This window comes from Brachyhypopomus gauderio, chromosome 10, assembly GCF_052324685.1.
Source record: "Brachyhypopomus gauderio isolate BG-103 chromosome 10, BGAUD_0.2, whole genome shotgun sequence".
In the NCBI taxonomy this organism is placed as follows: Eukaryota; Metazoa; Chordata; class Actinopteri; order Gymnotiformes; family Hypopomidae; genus Brachyhypopomus; species Brachyhypopomus gauderio.
The window spans coordinates 19085140-19102677 of record NC_135220.1 but is presented as its reverse complement, the minus strand read 5'-3'; the positions used below and the strand labels follow the sequence as shown (position 1 = coordinate 19102677).

Sequence of the window (17538 nt, the reverse complement as noted above, 5' to 3'; positions counted from 1 at the left end):
ACGCACATTGAACCATACCCAAAGTAAGTACATACATCAACAAGAAAATATGCAGACTACACGTACACACACTCAGAGGGAGGGGTCAGGGTCTGTACTGTGACATTGGCATCTTACATATGTTTACAGTAATTTGTCATGTCAGATTTACCTGTTTCTTGGCAAAGCAAAATGAATTACTGATACATTTAAATTTCTTAACTGTAGATTCTACAGATTATAATGTAAAATTGCTTTAAATATAAAAAAGTTAAATTATGGGTTATTAATATCTGTATCAGCCACGACCAGGTGCCAATTATTGGTTATCACATCGGCCAGTATCGATGCCGTTGTCCCTAGAGGTGTCAATTCCAGGTTCAGAGATTAAAAGTCCTCACCAGGATTTTGCTCAGGCTTCCTGGATTGTGTTGATTCCACTAATTTTACCTGGATTGCTAATTAGAAAATCTAGCAAGCTTGAGCAAAATCCTGGTGAGGACTTTTAATCGCGGCACCTGGAATTGACACCACTAGTTGTCCCATCACATCCATGTGTTACAGTCAAATAGACCTAGACTAGGTAGTCACATTTTTTAGTGATAATTCTATGCCAGGAGAGAGTCAGTGCTCACCATCAACACCCCAAAACCAGTGAGGTGGTTACAGCTGCACACCGTCTCCTTGTCAGTGCTGTTCAGCACACTGCAGCCTTCAGAGCTCCATCCACCAGAACCACCTGCCAATCATCACATCACTTAAGGAATCAACAATGTCCGCAGGCAAATTACACAAAAAACACTGGAAAGGTGAAATAAGTGTTTACAGCAGTGTTATGCTGCAGATTGATGATGCGTAGGCCTCACCGTTTAAGTCAAAATCCCAAAATACACAGGACAGTGTATTGTTTTGCTGTCAAGAGAGGGATGGTGACACAACAGACATAGCTAGTAATTAGACAGGTTTTAATGGGAAAAATGTGTACAGGATTGGAAGGTTTATGTTTTTTGAAACTGAGATTTGAAAAATTCTCACATCATGAAGCTCAAAACATTTATGTGCCTGCCAGGATTCCTTTACTGACCGTATTGGACATGTAACTGTTTATATTTCTCAGAGTTATTATGATGTTGTCTGTCAGGTGGGAGATGGATAGGTTGGCCACGCTGGCGGACAGAACTTCACTGATCAGCATGCTTCTGTTCGGGTTGAGGGATTTGTCCTATACACAACCATGAGAGAAATGCACGAGTTTGTACAAATGAAAAGCATGTTTGTAGTTTACTGTGCAATGTCTGAGTACTGTAAGATACTGGTTACACAAATGATGCACGCCTGGAGTTATGTACTGTAATCTATACTGGTAAGTTGAAAGGTCCAGTATTTTTCCTTTCATCCATTATCTTTACCACATAATCCTAACGGGGGGCGCTAGAGCCAGTCATTAGGCGAAGGGTACACCATGGGCAGGTCGCCAGTCCACCACATGGCCAACACACACACACACACACACACACACACACACACACACACACACACACACACACACACACACACACACACCTTCAGGCAATTTAGAATGACCAATCAACCTAACACATGTCTTTGGGGGAAACCGGAGAACCTGGAGAAAACCTATGCGGGCACAGGGAGAACATGCCCAATCCAGACTGAGAATCAAACCCAGATCACAGCGCTCACCACCACACCACCATGCTGCCTGGCCAGTATTTTGCACAAGTAAATGAAACATAAGCCTACCTAACAAGTGCTCAGTGTAAGTACAGATACCTTTTGTTTAAACACAACCAGGTCACATGCAAATAAACTGCATACAGATAAGACTTTGAAAGGTCCCAGAGGGTGAGGACCTGGAAGAGCGTGCTCTTCTGGTAGAAGCTAAACTGGACTCTGGAGGCCATCTGCTGCTGTTGGGCAGTGAGGTTCTGCGTGAGGGACGCGGGGAGCAAGATGGAGCCTTGAGGAGAGAGGAGCTGTGGGCCGTCAATCTAAAATACAGCAAATGAGAAAACTTACAGACTTCTTGTTTCATATGAATGAATGAATGTATACATTTATAAATCATAAGCTAGATATCTGTGACAGCAGAACTTCAGCCACTGAAAAACCGGCCATAAATTACTTTTCTGACAATTTTCACAACAGCTTGCAGAAAGTAACAGGAAATAATTTTTCCAAAAAGCATTACTGCACACATCACATAAAGTTGCATTTTATTACATAACATCACAGATTACCACTTAATTTTGAGTCATTATAAGCGTGAGTATTGGTAATACAGAAATTACCTGCAGGTTGGAGTCAGTTATGCTAAATGTAGTCTGTGTAAAAGGAACCATATCTAAGCGTTTCACTGCCAAAGCCACAGAAGTGGATCGAATAGTCTCATTCTGTCCTTCCAAAACCAGCTTCAAGCCAACGGCATCCACCAGCCTAATGATCCTGATCAATCCAGAATGACATACCAGTAATCAAATACAAAGTCATTTACAGAACGGGGGGAACCAACAAATAAACACAGGACTACACAGCAGAGGTTAGTAAAGCCAAATAGATATAACAGCTGCACCTCCAAAATAAATGATGTATTTTAATAATACATTCCCTTATATGTCTGTGCTTGCTTATTCAAAACCAAAATGAGGAAAATGCTGGTAGAAAGGGACGTTTTCCGTGTGTTCTTTTGTTTGTTTGTTTTTGTCAGTACAGAATAGGTTTGCAATGCCCACTATAGTCTATAAGTCTATAGGTCTAAAGCACTGCTCAAATGCCAAAACTGGCTAAGATCCAACATCTAATCATTAAGCTACTTGTACATGGATTTTGCTGTGATGTGTAATGTAAGATGTGTATATAAAAAAATTTTACTTAACCTAATTGCTTTGATAATTGTCATAATAAACATTAATATGAGCAATTAGTGATCGTGTTTCAGTGATGCAATTTCCTTTTTTTCATCAAAAATCTTTTTGTTTGCTTGTTAAAGATATTTTTTGAAGAAACTAATAAATATCCTGATACACATTGTTATGATCCTGTTCACAGGTTTATCTTGTATGTGCCGTGCTTGTTATGAGAACTGTACCATAATTGACTTGCATTACATAGTGACTACACAGTAGATACATTTCCATTATTGATGTACCTTTGTGTACTGTAATTATGACAAACTTTGAATAAGCACATAGTGTCACGGTTAGCCCCACCCCCACCCGTCACTCACATCTTTGTTTTGTTTTCCCCAGTGCTAGTGTTTTGGTTTTCCATGTGTGCCTCTGCCAGCCTCTGTCTATTTGTAATCCGGCCCCCTCATTATTGTATTCAGGTGTTTGGTGTATATTAACTCAGTGTTTTGTAATCCATAGGCTGGTCTTTGTTTTTGCCTGCAGCCCGTTTTTGGTATTGTGTTTTGTATTCAGTGTCTGGTTATGGGTTGCTCTTTGTATTTCATTACGTTGTTTCGATGTTGGTTGTCTTAATGTTATGGACTTCCTTTCAGATTTGACCCAAGCTTGTTTATATGACCCTGAGTATGGAATGCCCTTTAATAAATCTTGTTCTTCTCAGCATTTGCGTCCGCTTTATTGCTCTCTGATGCCTGTGGCATTACACAGTTTTTCAGTGCTAATTGTAGCTAATTGTAATCTCCACCATCTCCATTCACAAATTACACAAATGAATGCACTATGGTTGGTTTTCCCATAAAAATTTCAAGTTATAATAACAAATATTATATAATAACAATCAAATTACAAAACTGTTTAAGAGCCTGAAACAAAGGTACACATGCTCATCTCACCTGTTTGAAGAGGATGCCAGTATCTCTGGTGATGCATCCAGCAGGTTGCTGACAGTGTTGATAACTGTGGTCCCCAGAGTCAGGTTGATGTTGGGCCCTGAAAGAAGGTTCTCTAATTCTGACAATTTGACATTATACAGATCAATGAGGTTGCTGGTTTGGGAAAGCAGATTTTGTGTAGTATATTGCGAAAGGTCTGTCGAGAGTTTGATGTTCCTCAGTAACGCAAAGATTGTAAGATGGTTACAGGTGCACACAGTCTCATTCTGAGACGTACTATTTGTGCTGCAGCCACTCGTGTTCCAATCTGAAAATGAACAGATTATAAATCATCTGGCATATAATAACCAATAGAGATAAAACAAAAACACCACAGGTGAATTTACATTAGTTATATTTAACATCGAAGTAAGTAATTTTGATTAAAGTTTTCACATAAATAATGATAATTCCAGAAGCATCCGTTATTATACATAATTTAAAACCAATTTTTTTCACAGCCCTCACTCTTTGAGTCAGAATCCCAGAATGCACAGGTATAGTTATCCTGTCAACAAAATGAAAACACAGTAAGGCTTTTCAAGACATGATAGTGTTATCAGAAAGTGATATTAAGACAAATATCATAGGCCTTCATAGCCTCTATGAAGTGTACAGTGAATTATTCTTTTTGGTCTTCCGTGTGTTCTTTTGTTTGTGTGTTTTTTATCTAACCTGAAGAGATGCTGAGTTTTGCAAGGTAATCACCACAGACTCGCTCAGGTTGGAGATGGATGTGTTGAATACACTGCAGCCCAAAATTCCACTTATCAGACTGCTATCACTTTGTACACTACCCTGTAGACAAGTATGACAGAAAAACCCAATATGTGCTATTTTTAATATAAAACATGCATTTCATGCGAGCTACAAAAGTGTGTCCCACTACACATATACTAGTTCACTTTACTGAATACTGTAATGTGAATTGAATAAAGTGTTTGGACCCTGTCTGAATTTCTGAATTTGTGCATGCGGTGCCAAATTAAAGAGTTAATTAGGATTAAGGTGTGTTTGTGAGTCTTTCTTATAGGGACCTACAGGTTATCCAGTCAGACACAGAGAAGAGAGACTCCTGAAGACCAATGAAAAAAGGTTGTGGACACATATCAGTCTGGAAAAGCTTATAACATTTCTAAGGCTCTAGGGCAGGGGTAATCAATTAAATCTTTCCGCGGTCCATTTTTGGCAGATAGCTCAGACCTTAGGTCCGGGTCCGCGGTGGCGAACGAAAGGAAAGTTGTTGAGCGGGGGGGGGGGGGGGGGGGGGGGGTGGCGAACGAAAGTTGTTGAGCGGGGGGGGCGAACGTAACACTCAAATGGGTGGTGATCGTAACGTCTGAAAATAAATTCTCCGGTTTAAAATATAGTGTCCCGTTAAAATTGTTTTGGCATTTGGGTCCGTATCCAGTTAATCAGGAATGTGATTGGGTCCGGACAGGACGGCGTTCGGGTCCGGATCCGGACCGCGGTCCGCCATTTGGTGATACCTGCTCTAGGGGTTCACCAAACATCAAAAGATGCATTCTGCCCAAATGGTGAACATCATGGTTTGGAACAGTAGTCAGTCTAGCTAGGAGCAGACTCCCTCTACCAAGAGGGACTTCCTCTACCAAAAGTGGACTGCCTCCCACAGCCTCTCCAAGAACAAGTGATAAAATCATCCAGGGCATGACAAAGAGCCCGTAACATAAAATGTTACTGGGGGCGGGTGTAAAATGGACACAGCGAGAAAAAAAGACGGATTTTAAGTGTGCAGAAACAGTCTAAATAGTCGTTTGAACTAACCTAGTGAAAACCGGGACATTAAATACATTTTTTTTTTTGCCGGGACCGAATATTAAAAAGAAGGAAAACCGGGACAAACCGGGACAACCCAGGAAAACCGGGACAGCGACGTGAAAACCGGGACAGTCCCGGGAAAACCGGGACAGGTGGCAACCCTAGGGTGTCCATTGCCTTCAGTGTTACTGAGTGGCATGAATGTTTGGCAGAGAAGCACAGATGCATTTCTTTCATAGCCTACTGCATGACATTGAATATATACATTTAAATTGCAGCATTTATTAATAAAAACATTAATAAGCATTATGGACAATGACTCAGTAGTTATGTATTAGGTTCAGATATTATGACTTGCTACCAAAGAGGAGAGCACAAACCTGGAAATGGGTGGAGTTCTGGTAGAAAAAGAATATAACTCTCTCGACCAGCTTCTTCTGCTCATCAGTGAGGTTCTTCAGAAGAGAAGCGGGAAGAGAGATGGAACCCTGGGGGGTGAGGCCCGCGGTGGGGCCTCCATCTACCTACAGAACATAAGACACCACAGAACACATTACTTGAGATAAGAGTCCTTGTTATTATAATATTTATTTGATCTACACTCATAATCAGAATAGCAGTGCTATCGTATATAACAATATAGTGGCACAGATATTAAAGACATTCCATCCATCCATCCATCCATCCATCCATTTACATTATCCAGGTCCAGGTTGTGGGTCCAGGTTAGCCTACGCAAAGAGGCCCAGGTTTCCCTCTCCCCGGCTACCTCTTCCAGCTCTTCTAGGAGGATACCGAGGCATTCTCAGGACAGCTGGGTCTTCCCCAGGGTCTCCTCCCAGTTGGTCATGCCCGGAGGAGTCCCCGAGGGACATGGTCTAATGCCTTCTCCAAATCCACAAAGCACATGTGGACTAGACAAAGGACTATGTGGACATGTCCCTTTAAGGGGACACTGTCTGCTTATTTTCCTCTCTGTATTTTCAGCAGTATTGAGCAGCACAGCAGGCATTGAGTTTCTGTAGTGGGCTGTCAATCATGCATGCTCAGCAGAACATTAAGGTCACTCCCAGACCTTTCTAAGCTAGCAATAATAAGTCAGTTTGGTTGTTCTTTAACTGTGTTTTTTATATTTCTATTATTTATTTTTATATATATAAACATTGTCAATATTTTACAATATGTTCTTTACATTTTAATGTGCTCTCACACAAAATCTTCAAGAAAACATTTAGGTAATAAGCTGTTGTTTCATCAGAAAGACTCAAAACAGCCGCAGTTCCTATTTTGAGATGATTATAACCAGTACCTTAAACCCCAGCAAACTAGAGCTGTTTATACAAACCATTTTTCTGCTTTATTTGATAAACCATTCACTTGCATGTTGCACTTGCTATGTAATTACATTCAGAGTATTTGTCAGATGCTCCACCCCAGAATAATTTGTGCAGTCTGGAACTGAACCCATGACCTATGTGTTACTAGCACTGGCGCTACCTGCTTTACCAACAGTAGGATTGCACTAAGAAAAGAGCACAGCGATGTACACAAGTAGACAGTTATTAAGGAAGATTGTTCCAGAATTGTTTTAGCATTTAATACTGATGTGTTACCTGCAGACTGGAGGCATTAAAGACAGTGAAGGAGGTGTCACCAAAGTCAGACCCGTTCACTCCTTTCACTGCCAGAGCCAGAGATGAATTGATGAAGGTTGCATTCGTACCGTTAAACTTCATTTTTTGTGCAAATGTATCCACAATATTAATAATCCTGATCAAAACAGAAGTAGGAATATGCATATGTACATTACACATTATAGCATTGCTCCCTGTTTGACTGGCTGATTAAAGAACAGAACTAAAATTACCTGTACTTATTTAAGTAATAACCTAACAACAGTAACTAAATAAAAATAAAGAGCATGTTCCAGTGATGCAATTTCCTAAAGGGGTTGGTCTTGCCTCTAACAACCAAAAATTATAAACCATAAATGTGGTTGCTAGCAGAGACATTTCTGATGTCTAATCTTCCTTCAATTATGCTGGATTTGCAAAAAAACTAAAACCAATTGGATATACAGAAAAGAAAAACACCATATCACCCCACACTATATACTTGGACTTCTAGTGACCTGACTATTATAGTTGTCTGTAAAACAAGTATTTTCAACATTACAAGGTGTTGGCTGATTTGAAAACTTTGGTTAATCTTTAAAAAATAAAAAAGATCTATTGTCATTATAAGCCATTCCCATTGTCCTTTTCATTATAAGTGTTTGGTAGAATTTTAAGTGGGCTAGTATATTACAGCAATAACAATAACATTTCAGCCTGCAACTAATAAAAACAATTTTTTTTACATTTTTCATGCTCTCTATTTAATACGCATCCTGAAACAGCTATAGTTCTTTTGCAATCTCGGATTGTCTAAATATTGTTTATTATGAAACAATAAAATCAGCAAAAAAACCAACATAAATGGCCAGTTCACCTGTTGAAAACGTCCCCTGTTATGTTTGGATAAACATCGATCAGACTACTGATGTTGGCTATGTACTGTTCCGGGTTTTGCAGACCTCTGTACAGAGAGATGTTGGTCTCCAGACTTTCCAGCATTTCTTCATGTTGGTTATATACTAATGAGTTAAAAACAAATTTTTTGTCAAAAGATTTGATATAAAGTTTCAGACTTCACTATCCCTGCTCTGGATTTTCGCTGTATTTCCAATTAATCTGACTTCTTTTTTATTTAGCATTATCCATTCGTCAAAATAGGATACATGTTGATATCTAATAATCTGGGAATTCTGATCATTGTTGTGCTTCTGATTTCTGATTGTGCTTCTGTTTTTACAATTAGACTCTTTCTGTGTGTTTCACACATACCCATTAACCCCATTGTGGTTGATGTGATATTCGTTGTCATGGTACTTGTTTCTTGCAATGTTACAATAGTTGGGAAAACTGATTCTGAATAGAAAATGTGGAATTCATGGGCAAAGTGAGAAAATTAGTAAATCTGAAAGATTTAAATTAGCTATATGTTGAACATTGGAATTCCTTGTAGCTGATACTGTTGTGGTAGGTACACTTGTGTTTTATTCCCTTTATGACACACAAGTTGGGGAAGTTGTTGCTACTGTTGTTGCGGTTGTTATTAGCCAAGGTTTCTGTCCATGCCAAAGAGGTTGTGGAGGGGCTGGAGGGGCTAAATCAAAGTACACAAACTAGTTTGAACCAGTTTCATGCAGTTTTTTAGCAGGCTGTGACTTTGATCCCTTCTAAACTCATTGTTGAAATTGTATTTCTTTGCAGTGGTGTCACAATGGTTGGTTATTTCTTCATGTTAGAAGGTCCCTCTTGGCAGAGAGAACAGCTTATTTTACCTGCCTTTGTGTGTGTTTAAGTGATACCTGTCCAACTTTTTGTGGTTGGACAGGTGCATGTGCATTTTCTAGTAATCTCAAAGCCTACTGGACCCAAGATGGTGGAACAACCTTCCATTAGCTGCTCAGACTGCAGAGTGTCTTGCTGTCTTCAACTGTAGACTGAAAACTCACCTGTTTGTTGAGTACTTGAGCACTAACTCAGAAGATAACACTTGTCCTTGTTCTTAAAGTGTTTGTTTATCTATCTATGGTTATTTTGTGCTTCTTGGTATACATTTTAATTCCTGTTTAGATGAACCTGACATATAGGCCAATAGAATAACACACAGACAAATAAGCAAACTATTACATTAACCAAGCAAACTATTACACTAACCAAGAAACAAAACTGAAACAATATTTGGCATTTACGTTTTCCCACAAACCAGGAAATGCAATATGAAACTACACAAAACTGACAATGGGGAAGCTACTGAGAACAAGGTCACAAGGCACTGAGTCTAAAAGGTTATTTAATCACATTAATTTGCAGAGGTGTCAATTCCAGGTTCAGAAAGTAAAAGTCTTCACCAGGATTTCGCTCAGGCTTCCTGGATTATGTTGATTCCACTAATTTTACCTAGATTGCACTACAGTTTTTCTCAATTGTTTACACACTAATACCGGTAATTGAGACACAATGACCACAACATGGAACTATTGTACCAACCCCCTGAACCAATTCTACTAAACTACAAGCACAATTCCTGCTTTACACTCAAATTGCGGTTCTAAAACACACTTTTTTCAAAATACTACACACAATTTTCTGCATTTGGCATAATTTTCATGAAGAAAATCTCTTGTTTTCATAAGGAACACACTGTTATTCAAAATTCTAAAGTTAATTGTCCTACTATGCACACTGACTCATCACATCAGCAAACACCTGTCACACATGTTTACAATCCGCAATCAGAGCTTTAGCATAAAATGGCAAAAAGTGAGCTCTTCTGTTTTGGAGCAATGGATGCCAACATTGGAAACAGAGCCAGAGCCAGAGGAGTGAGAGTAAGAGGAGGAGGACGGGGAGGATGAGGACGAGGAAGGCCAAGGACTGTAATCTCTGATGAGATCCGAGCCACTTTGGTTGACCATGTGGTCAACCATGGTCTAACAATGAGGGTGGCTGGGCAAAGAGTACAGCCAAATTTGAGTAGGTACACTGTAGCATCCATCATCCGGACTTTCCGTAATGAGAACAGGTAAGAAATCAACTCTCAGTAGGAAACTGCAGTACTGCATATCAATACACTCAATGAGTACAGTATTGCCTGTGGACTGTTCTGTAGGACTGTAAATATAAAGTGTTTCAAGTATTTGGGAAATGTATTCCTGCACAGTATTTACAGTATTTTACTATTTGTATTGCAGAACTGAAAGGTTACCAACACGAGGTGGACGGAAACATCTTTTGTCTCCTGAACAGGAAACTGAAATCCTGAACATGGTCCTAGAAAATAATGCCATAACATTACGGCAAAAACAAAGAAAAACCATAATAGAAAACCACGAGATATTTCTAAATATTGTATAGGGTAAGCTTATCAACGCTGGACCGTGAAATAATCTGAGGATGAAGCAGGTCTACAGGCTGCCTTTTGAACGCAATTCAGAAAGAGTCAAAGAACTGCAATATAACTACATGCAAGTAAGTCCTATACAATCTCACAACTGATGAATACACTCAACACTGTATAAATTATACATATTTCAGTATTGTAATCATAATGATAATCATAATGCTTCACAATAGTGACTCCTCCATGTCTATTTCTGATACTGTCATGTGTGTTTCAGAGAATCTTTGAGCTAGAGGTGGATGCAGTGGAGCACCAATTCATCTTCATTGATGAGGTTGGATTCAACCTCACAAAAAGACGAAGGAGGTGTGAGAGAAATTATTGATTATTGACTAATTATCATTGATTAGATCATGTTTAGTTATTATAAGAGATCATTATGAACTTTATGATTTAGTACATGTCCATTCTGGCTAAACAGAAGGACTACAATAATGAAGTAGTGTGATTCAGTGTAACCATGTTTAGTTCATATTATGCATGTGTGCTATACGTGACCCAGGTCAGGGAGAGTGCTGAGGGTAAGAGCACTCTGTTAACTGGTAGTCACTAGGCTACTAGTCTTGGGTCATTTAGCTTTCTCTGTGTTCAACTGTTACATCAGTTGCTTCCGCTAACTCTAGGGAAGTCCATATTAGGAGATACACACATGTGAGACAAAGTAGCCTGCTGGACGCTTATGTTTTGGAACATGCTGTGCTAAAGATAACCTGCTGTTAGAACTGCTGAATTGTGTTTAAGGTTGTATATAAGCAGGGGGAGCGCCCCCCTGCCTTCAGAGTTGTCATGCTTGAATGAGACTCTCATGTCTGTGTCTGTCTTGTGTCTGTCTTGTATCTGTCTTTGTCCTATTTATATATATTTATATTTTTGTAATAAATTAATCATTTAACCACGTCTGAGTCCTCATCCATTTATTAGAAAATTTCCACGACAGAGGGGAAGGAATATTATTGGCCAGCGTATCATTATTGAAGTCCCTGGCCAGCGTGGAGGGAACATCACTGTGTGCAGCGATTACCCACCACAGCGTCATCCATCACCATGCTACCCTTGGCCCCTATAACACTGCCCATCTAATTACATTCCTGGACACCCTACACAACACACTCATTCCACCAGATCAGATAGACGGTCCAGAGCAGCTCATGTACGTTGTCGTTTGGGACAATGTAAGTTTCCACCGTGCTGCTCTGGTTCATAACTGGTTCACTGCCCACCCACGCTTTTCAGTTGTTTATCTCCCTCCATATTATCCATTCCTCAATCCTCATTTCTATTGAATTGTTTTCTGCCTGGAGATGGAACGTGTATGACCTACATTCACAAACACGTATACCCCTTCACCAAGCTATGGAAGACGTATGTGGAGATATAGCAGTTGATGCTTTTCATGGCTTGATTCACCATGCTAGGCGATATTTACCCCGCTGCTTGGCCAGAGAAAACATTGCTTGTGATGTGGATGAAGTGCTTTGGCCAGACCGAAACAGAAGACAGGATGCAACATAGTGGTTTTTTTTTTTTTAACTGTAAATGTATAGTAAATTTTTCTGTTTTGTATGTAGACCACTGTATGTGCAACTTTGTGTTGGGTGGGATGTACACTGTGTACATTGCTTTTGTGGGGGAAAAATTAAATATATTTGTTACTGTGTATGTGTGTTCTGAGTATAAAAACACTATTGTGTTTTCCATTCATCATAGTGTTTTACATTGAGCATATCAGTGTTCAACTGGTTCTTATAAGTGTCTATTCATATGATGGTTTGTGTGTGTCACCTGAGGACAAAATACCATTTTGAGAAGAGCTAATATTGTTCTGAATGTAAAGTTTCATTTTGAAAGAGAACTGAGGGGTTTTGCCCATTGTGTGTGTGTTTTTCTGATTTGTGTGTAGAGTTCTGAGAGTATGAGGCATGCTTTCAGACAATGTGTGTAAACAATCGAGAAAAACTGTAATTGGAAAATCTAGCACCCGGGATACTTAGGATGAGCAAACAAACTCGGAGCTAATCGAACTGCATCTGGCCAATCACAAAACATATCAGAGGTCAGTGGGAGGCGCGTCTTTCTGCTAAATTTCCTGTAAGGATGCGGTCTGTGTTTGGCGTGTAAGTAGGGTTGCCTTGCCACCTGTCCCGGTTTTCACGTCGCTTTTTAATATTCGGTCCCGGCAAAAAAGAAAATTCATTTAATGTCCCGGTTTTCACTAGGTTAGTTCAAACGACTATTTAGACTGCTTCTGCACACCTAAAATCCATCTTTTTTTTCTCCCTCCCCCCGGTAACATTTTACGTTTGACACCCCCCCCCCCCCCTTCAACAATTTACGCTCACCACCCACCCCACCCCGCGTCAACAATTTATGTTCGCGTAAGACAGTGTCCTTGTTTTTTTGTCAGACCTAGGTGGCAACCCTACGTGTAAGTAGCATGTAAGCAGCACGAAAGTGACCACTGTGCCACCCAGAAATGGCACCTTGTGGCAGCTGCAACATAATCGTGGCACTTCGTGTGGACAGTGCTGCGTGACTGTGGCCTCCGTTGTCCATAAACTCCGCTGCCTCTGCTGACAGACATCTAAAGACTCTTGGGTGACTCTGCGTATCAGCCACTCGCTTAAATCATCCCGATGAGCTCCGAATCGCCATTTGTTGAAATGAAGATGGTTCATAACTTTTGTTTGAAAATTATGTTGAGTGAAAGATACTAGCCGACATCCAGATAGACAGCTCTATATTACTAGTTCAGAATACTGTTTAGCATTAACGTCGAACTAAGGGCGTACTCACACTAGGGTCTGTGATCCGGGCCCAGTTAGCCGTGCTCGGGCCCGCTTGAAGAGGTGGGCCAGGGCACGATTCGCTTGGACTCGGGCACGGTTCGCTTCTAGTGTGAGCGCTAACCATGCCCGGGCCCGCTTGGTGCCTCCTGTGATTGGTTCATTTTGCTGGAACTCAAACATGACGTCAGTGATGCGATGCTCACGTTAAACAGTTATGGCGGCAAAGCGATTAGAAGACAATCGTTGTGTTAAATGATCGATAAATCTGTGCTTGCACCGTGTTTCTGCACTCCCAAAACGACTCCAAAAATACAATAAAAAGAGAATCGTGAACTCCATAGTGTTGTGTGAGCGCGCTTTTATTCCAAATAAAGTGGCGTTGTGATGACAAGCGTGCTCGGGCCGGCTTGATGAAGGCAGTGTGAGTGCAGGCCAGAGGGGGAGTGGGGAGGGGGGATAACCGGGCCCCAGCACGGAACCAGCAAACCGTGCCTAGTGTGAGTACGCCCTAAGATTATAGGAGGGTACGTGAATCTACAGTGGTAGACCGTTAATGACAGCACTAAATTTAAAGGGTTTATAGATGTATGGTTATCAGTGAATGTTCCTCCACGTCATCAGCGTAATTTAAACCTCTGCGAGCAAGTGGCATCGCATTTACTATTTGTGCAATTTGTAGTATATGTATGCAATTTTTACTTCAATTTTTGCATACCTGAATGGATTTTACAGGTGTTTATTTTTTCAAGTAATAATGATTTCAGGTTCAGGTTCTGGTGACACTAAAAAAGCTCCATATAACCGGCCCTCGGTGCTTCTAGGTATAAGTACGTAAATGAGGCGCGGCGCTTCTAGTGTTAATCAAAATACTAGGTAATGACATTGATTCTTGTAGTTTAGTAGTAGTCTGGCTCAAGAGTATCTTGAATTCTGGCCTATGCTACTATCTAGGATGACTTCTGTGAACAGATGCATAGCACTTTGTAAGTTGCTCTGGATAAGAGCGTCTGCTCATGCCCTAAATATAAATTAGTGACTTGGACATTTTTTTCAAACTTACTTAATCACATGTAAAATAGTTTTATTAGATGCAGCACAATATAACTAAAAAAAAGATGCCTCAGTTGTCAAATTTGATCAAGCCAGTCGAAAGATATTCACATTTAAATCAGCCCTATTTTTTTAATGCAATTAACCTAAAACGAAAGGACATCTTGTGATCAAGAAATGTGCGCTAGTTCCATAGTTGCCAGGTTCGTGGTTTTCATGGTTTTTTGGGCTACTTTTGAGTTGGGCCACCGCGGGAGTTACAAGTCAACACAAAGAATCAATCGCGATATAATACTTAATTTGTCTCCATTTTAAACACTCGCCACCCCACCCCACCCCCCGTCGACAACTTTGGGCTTTGGGCTAGTTTAGGCTTCTAAAGGGCGGGTTTTACACTGATTTTGTGCGGGATATTTTTGTAGGACCTGGCAACCCTGGCTAGTTTTAGCATGTGGCTAGTCCGTGTCCGCCGTTGTCATGGTTCATTGGACCAACACGTTGTCTTGGGACCCTTAAAAACTACCTTAAACTGTACAGACTGGGATAAAACTTAAGGAAACAATAAACAAGAATATAATGTAACGGTCCGCTTATGTATTAATATCTTTTGAAAAGTCCCACAATGTTTTTGAATGGTTCAAACGGAAAGTTAAATTTCAAGCAGGCTGAGGGGATGAGAATGAGATGATGAGATGAGAGAAAGTGGACATTCAATTATGTCATATTACGAAAACTCCTACAAACCGATGAAAACAGCGATTTTTTTTTACTGCACGCTTGCGAACACTGATTTCGCATAGACAGTACGACCGGAGAAAAATGGCCGCGGCTCAATCATTATCATGTGAGGATAGTGCTGTGACCAGAGGCGGTCTTTGCATAGAGGCGTGGCTAGGCAACTGCCTTGGGCCCCTCCCACTGCAAACCACTGTATGGGCCCCCTGACTAGCTAATTATTTCTTGCATATTAATGTTGATGGGCCCCCTAGCAAAATTCGCCTTGAGCCCCCAAATTTCTAAGTCCGCCACTGGCTGTGACAATAGTTGAGGTGTTGCTAGATTGGCTGAGGGTTTTATACATGCCATAGATGACAGTGAAGGAAGATGGAAACCAAACAAATGTAGTGTTTGGAAGCATTTATGTGCAACATATAAATATTTCTTCTTAACATTGTATCTGATATAGCTAATTTAGAATTAGTTGTAGACCTGCTTCTGTATGCAGGTCTAATACGAATTTTGCCTGCTGAACTTGTGGCTTATGTTGCAATGTTAGCTGCTGTGTTACTTGTTTCCGGTGATTTCAGCTTGGTTGACATAGTTAGCTGTAAAGGCTTTATTGGCAGAGGGAAGACATGTAATACTTTGGAGAAATTTGTGTGCTACGAGCTGTATTTAATTTCTTATTGTCATGAGATTTGTATTAAATTCAGTCTCCATACATGTTCAAGTATGTTCAAATTGATACTTGTTAAACTTGTGGTTATCGTCCCTGATGTCACAGTAGTTGGAGAAGTTGTTTCTATGTAGTTTTGTACCGATGGCAAAAATGTTGAGAATAAGGCATACCAAAGGAAACACAGCAAGAACCTTTGAAGGTTTTATATAAACAGAATGTGATTGATATGAGATTTTTACCATTTCTTCTCCTCTTTATCTGAAGTGTCTGTGAGGGTTTAATTTGGCTATAAGTTCATACCTGATGAATTTCTTGTGGTCGAGCTTGTGTATGTTGTTTGTTGCCATGATTTCACACTGGTTGTCTCTGTGATGGTTGGTGTTTCTGGCAGTGCCAAAGAAAGAAACCTTTAAAACTGGAACCAGTATAAATGTGCCATTTTAAGCCAATTATATGTAGTCTGTCTCCATCTGTTGAAGTACGTTGGAAGTTGAGGCCTCTTAAATGTCTTGCTGCTATGCCTGTGTTAATTACTGTTGTTCCTAGTGATGGACTCCTTGTGATTGATGCTTGTGTACTAGCGTTTGTTTGGTTAATTTTCCATGATGTCCCAATGGGTGTTTCTAGTAATGCCAGAGATGTCGATTATAGGCTGATGGTATCCGTCAAATTTGTACCTGTTCTGGTTGTATTATTTACTGCTGGGTTTGGTTCAAGCGATGTCAATGTAGTTGGGGAAGTTGCTTGTGTCAGAGAAGATTTGTATTTAAAGCAAATGATGACAATGACATTTTCTTCACAATCTAAGTAAAATTCTTAAAATTGATCAAAACTGTGTATGGGCCTATATCTAATTTGATACCTGAAACACTCATTGTGCTTGATGCTGTGTTTTGAAAAAATCAGCACACAAATATGGGTTTCTATGGGCAGTAAACTTTTCCCCCACTTTATCTGCTCTGCCTCGTTGCTTTATATGCATACATACAGTATTATCTCACTTTATTTGCTTTGTATAAATGAGCTTTGTATGTTTTAGGTAACTGGTAAGTTGATACCTGCGGTGCTTGTTGTTGTTGATGCTGCTGTTGCTGTTGTGCTTGTTTCTGAGGGTGCCGCAGTGGTCGAGAGACTCATTTCTGTGTAGAAAATGTGGAGTTCTTATGAACAGAGGAAAGAAATCTAGAATGATAGTTATATAAGCATGATTTCAGATTGGTTGACATAGTTGTTTCCATGTTTGCTGTAAAGTCTTTATTTGGAGCCATTTGTGTGCTATGAGCTCTATTTCATTTCTTATTGTCATGAGATTTGTATTAAATTCAGTCTCCATACATGTTCAAGTATGTTCAAATTGATACTTGTTAAACTTGTGGTTATCGTCCCTGATGTCACAGTAGTTGGAGAAGTTGTTTCTATGTAGTTTTGTACCGATGGCAAAAATGTTGAGAATAAGACATACCAAAGGAAACACAGCAAGAACCTTTGAAGGTTTTATATAAACAGAATGTGATTGATGTGAGATTTTTACCATTTCTTCTCCTCTTTATCTGAAGTGTCTGTGAGGGTTTAATTTGGCTATAAGTTCATACCTGATGAATTTCTTGTGGTCGAGCTTGTGTTTGTTGTTTGTTGCCATGATTTCACACTGGTTGTCTCTGTGATGGTTGGTG

At 40.0% G+C, this 17538-nt stretch overlaps 1 protein-coding gene across 1 annotated transcript in view; it reads right to left on the bottom strand.

Moving 5' to 3' along the window:
- LOC143525864 (adhesion G-protein coupled receptor G2-like) overlaps nucleotides 1-17538 on the bottom strand; it is a 22005-nt gene extending 4467 nt beyond the window's left edge. The window contains exons 1-12 of the mRNA XM_077020305.1: nucleotides 17458-17538; nucleotides 8111-8255; nucleotides 7234-7390; nucleotides 6001-6144; nucleotides 4514-4636; nucleotides 4307-4346; nucleotides 3800-4106; nucleotides 2289-2442; nucleotides 1851-1988; nucleotides 1064-1201; nucleotides 846-891; nucleotides 615-718 (exon numbers count right to left, since the gene is read on the bottom strand). Of these exons, the coding sequence (XP_076876420.1) occupies nucleotides 615-718; nucleotides 846-891; nucleotides 1064-1201; nucleotides 1851-1988; nucleotides 2289-2442; nucleotides 3800-4106; nucleotides 4307-4346; nucleotides 4514-4636; nucleotides 6001-6144; nucleotides 7234-7390; nucleotides 8111-8235 (1476 nt within the window). The 5' untranslated portion in view covers nucleotides 8236-8255; nucleotides 17458-17538. The remainder of the gene's footprint in view (nucleotides 1-614; nucleotides 719-845; nucleotides 892-1063; nucleotides 1202-1850; nucleotides 1989-2288; nucleotides 2443-3799; nucleotides 4107-4306; nucleotides 4347-4513; nucleotides 4637-6000; nucleotides 6145-7233; nucleotides 7391-8110; nucleotides 8256-17457) is intronic.